This window comes from Echinococcus granulosus, assembly GCF_000524195.1.
Source record: "Echinococcus granulosus chromosome Unknown EG_S00024, whole genome shotgun sequence".
Taxonomy (NCBI): Eukaryota; Metazoa; Platyhelminthes; class Cestoda; order Cyclophyllidea; family Taeniidae; genus Echinococcus; species Echinococcus granulosus.
In genome coordinates, this window is record NW_020170404.1 from 155344 (window position 1) to 159335 (window position 3992).

General features: G+C 45.3%; 1 protein-coding gene across 1 annotated transcript in view; it reads right to left on the reverse strand. All coding sequences in view use genetic code 11, as the record gives it.

Moving 5' to 3' along the window:
- The window catches only part of EGR_04053 (hypothetical protein), a gene marked incomplete at both ends in the record, with an annotated part of 3324 nt that extends 1252 nt beyond the window's left edge, over window positions 1–2072 (reverse strand). The window contains one exon of the mRNA XM_024493302.1: window positions 47–2072. Within this exon, the coding sequence (XP_024352216.1) occupies window positions 47–2072 (2026 nt within the window). The remainder of the gene's footprint in view (window positions 1–46) is intronic.
- Window positions 2073–3992: the final 1920 nt, after the last annotated feature.

The following is a 3992-nucleotide window of genomic DNA, read 5'->3' on the forward strand; positions in this document are numbered from 1 at the left end:
CTCACAAGAGCGTCCAGACAGAAAAGAGCAGCACGTTCATTATCACCTACAGCAGCGAGGAATTGCACATAGAAATGGCTGAAAGCGAGTACAGGAAAGACGTCGGAAACAGGAATGCCCTCTTGATTGCAGCTGGAGAGGAGATTTGAAAGACAGTCGCCGCACAGACCGAGGTCGAGAACCGCCAACTGAAAGATGTCTCGAAGAGCTGTCAATTTTTCGGGTTCAAAGAGGGGACAATAGTCGAGTGATTGAGGAAAGGTGGTGGAAAGCAGAAGAGTCACTCTAAGATACCAAAGGCCCCAACGAGCCGGATGATTAGGAGGCAGACAGGTGGGAGCAACTGCTTGATCGTGCAAAAGGAGGTCCTCGATCAGTGATGTACCAATTTTGGAACCACACGCCTCCCACTCCAGCCGGCATGCGTGGTAAGTAACACAGAGGAGAGCGTTCATGCATAAGATGGAGGCAGTAAGGGACGAAGCTTGCTCGTGAGCCAGTAGGAGCAGCAGAGATAGGGACTGCCGCACCAGCTCCCTCCGAGCAGATAACGAACAAATCTGGGCAGAGTTGATGGCATAAGAGAAGAGATGTGGGTGAAAGTTAGTTTTCTGCAGAAAATCTAAGGCATCAGCGACTGGAGTGCTTGTGGAAACGAGGACGGCATGGAGGTGATGCTTGAGGAAGGCCACATCATGCACATTTGTCAGGTCCAAAGGTGGATTGAGGTAGGGCGTCCAGTCATTAAAGTTCGTAAAGACTACATGCCAGTCGAGCACAGAAGAGCAAAAGTCGAGAGCCCTGGCATTTGTGACATTTAATTGAGCTCCACAAACGTGACAAAGTGATTCCAAGTCTTCAGAAATGGAGGCTGATACCACACAGGATTGGAGTGATGCCTTCGACATAACTGGAGAAGCGGCGGAGTTGGTTGGATGTTGGAAAGAGCAGGTCTTATCTACACAGTTTCCGTTCAGGTAAAAGGGGCAAATAGGTGTGTTAGGATCCAGTGAAGGGGGTGTAGGAGAAGAAGCTCTCGTATCCGGAGATGGTGACGTCATCTCAACCTCTTCGGGCATATTTGTAGAGAGAGCAAAGAGATTGAAGTACCGGAACAGTGGGCTAGTAATCTTAAAGGCGGCTTCTAATTTATCCAATAGACCAGCTAAATAGCTGGCGAGTTCCATTGGACCCTGTGGAATAGGTTCATTTGCAGGGGAGGGAGGAAGATGTACGGGTTTCGAACGGTGTCGAGAGGAAGGTCCATCGACGGATAACTTCTTTGACAGCCGCCTTACTGCAGCATTCATCTGTTCCAATTCTCTGTGGGCCTTGATCAAATTACCCATCGTCAATTGTTTTTCCTTGCTTGCTTTTACAGCAGCCTGCCTCGCAGATAGGTAAAGCTTCGTAGTTTGGTTCAGTTTGGCCTTCAGTGAGGTAAGAGTTGAACTCAAAACGGCTACAGACCGCTTTCGGAGGGATAGAAGCTTGTCCTGGCGTTTTACCAAAGCTTGCAGCTGCTCCACACGCAGAGACTGCCTTTGAACCAACTTTTTATAGGACTGAAGAGAAGCAGCGAGAGCGAATTTACCTTTTTTACGAGGGCCAACTTCAGAGGTGGAAGACTGTACATTGCCTTTGAAAGGTCCAGAGACCGACTTATTGGGAGTTTGGGCCCGACGCACTAATGTGGTATCCAAGTGGAATTTTTTATTTGTCTGTGGTAGCGGCGGGAGAGGGGCTGGTAGTGGCTGTGATGGGGGTGGTGAGGAAGAGTGAGGGACCACAGAAGGGGCGATTTTGCCACGACGAGAGATTAGAGTGACGCTGGGCAGCCCTTTAGCCTCATCATCTCCACTGGCAGAAGAGCTTGAGACAGAACGCCTGTTGAGTCTGATGACAAAACGAGATTTAATAGGTGATGACCCTAGTGATGGTAGTGACGGGGGAGGTGGTGGTGCACTAATGACGAGTGTAGTCAAAGAAGGCACAGAATTCGATACGTGTATGAGCTCTTCCCGTCGTTTTGTAAAAGAAAGCAACGCCTTTTTTCGAAGTTCCTGTTCCATTTCTTGACCCACCTGAAAACGCATTTGAGGTTATGAATGACAAACGTACATTAGACATTTCGTCTTCTTTATCATCGTCTCTCACGTCCGTAGCAGCATTACCTCTTTCTACGTTGTCACATGAAATGAATTTGGATGTGTTTACCTGTACCGAACTCTGATTGCGCCTCTAAAAGGGGACAAGTGAAAATAGAGCAGCACGTACGTTCTGCGTGGTTCACGGCAGGTGGTTCTACAGGGCGCTTGGACAGACTCTGCAAGGCCATGCGGCGTAATTCCAATTCATCAAATGAGGGGTCCGAAAGGTTGGGATTAAGGATTCCCGGTGTTGGACTTGTTGGCTGTAACATACCCATCTGCGGAACCATCTAAAACCCGGTTAGCTAGTCAACAAACCCAGAAACTTGGGCAGAGTTAGTCAACAATTATGAAGCGGGAACAAATGAGGGTTCTCACATGTCTTGTAGAATGTTCCGGCAGTTGCATCTGATCAAATATCAATGTATAATGAAGTACCTGTGGAGGCTAGATCAACCAACTTCGAATAAACGATTACGTTTTTATTAAAAATGTGGACATAGTAGAAAATGCACTCATAGCACTACGCTGAAGCAAAACAATGACTGAGAGAACTGATTAAGCATGAAGTCGCGGAGTATAAACACGTGTTTTCAACCTCAAGTAACACTATTAAGTTACATAATAAGGCCTTCGCTCAATCGAAGTAAATCAGACAAAACCAAGACTGTAAGCTTGTGCACAGTCACCACATATCGACTGTTACAAACGTGTCGTCGTCAGTGACTGCTCTGGGTACAAATTTCTACGCCACAAACATCCTCAATATCCTTGCTTCGCTTACAAATATGGTGCTAAGGTGAAGACCAGTGAGGAAAACCGACCTACCAATTGGAAGAAATGCCGAAACAAAGAAGCAAATACAAGTAACAAAGGTTTGTCACATGGCAAAACACCAACACCCATTAACCCCCTAATTTTAGTCGACACATCGTAACCCAGAAAACGGAAATCGCCTTAATTTCCCACTACGAATCCTTTTGCTTCCAATAAATTAAGAAAGGAAGCACACTGCTTTACTCAAATGTACAGAAATTGCCGGATTAACTAATGAAAAGCAACACTTACGAATACACAGATGCACAGCGTGAAAACCCAGTAACAGAGGTGCAGAAACGCCAGATCGAGCACACGATGGCCAAATGAACCTCTCTCAGCAGGAGAATCATACAAACAAAAGTAAATTCTAAAAAGACTAAAAGAATAGCTTTTGCATTTTTATCGATAGTACATTTTTTGTTTAAGGGCAGCACATATAAGATAAGTGATGCAAATAAGGTTGATAAGTGTCTAAACGTTCCTGTGTACATTTGTTCGTTTTACTTAAGAATAGTTCTGGCACCTCGACCTGTCTCTAAGTTACAACTAACCATGTCAACACAGCAAAAAGTTTTTTAACAAAGTACAAAGGAAATGAAGGATTACAGTTATGGCTGGAGAGCCATTTTACGGTACGACAGTATAGATTAGTGTTTGATGATTTCGTGTAGACATTATCAAATCTGCACTACTGCCAAGTGCAAGAGACAATCCTTTTCATGAATTCAAGGCTCGTTGTAGAGCTGAGGCCAAATTGAAAAGTTGCTTGCAATCCTAGCTCTCAACTTTGATTCGTCTGTCTGTCCGTGAGAATGCCATCGTTTCTGATTCAGCAAATTAGCCAGCCTCCCAATTGATACACGTCTTCCCTGAAACCGAAGAACTTGTTGATTGAAATTCAACTTATTAAGAAAACTCAGGCGTCCAGGTCCACCACCGATTCTGTAAATGGGTACATTCGTCTAAAGTGTGAAGCTCCCAAGTGTATAGACGGACCACATGTAATACGATAGTGGTTTATCC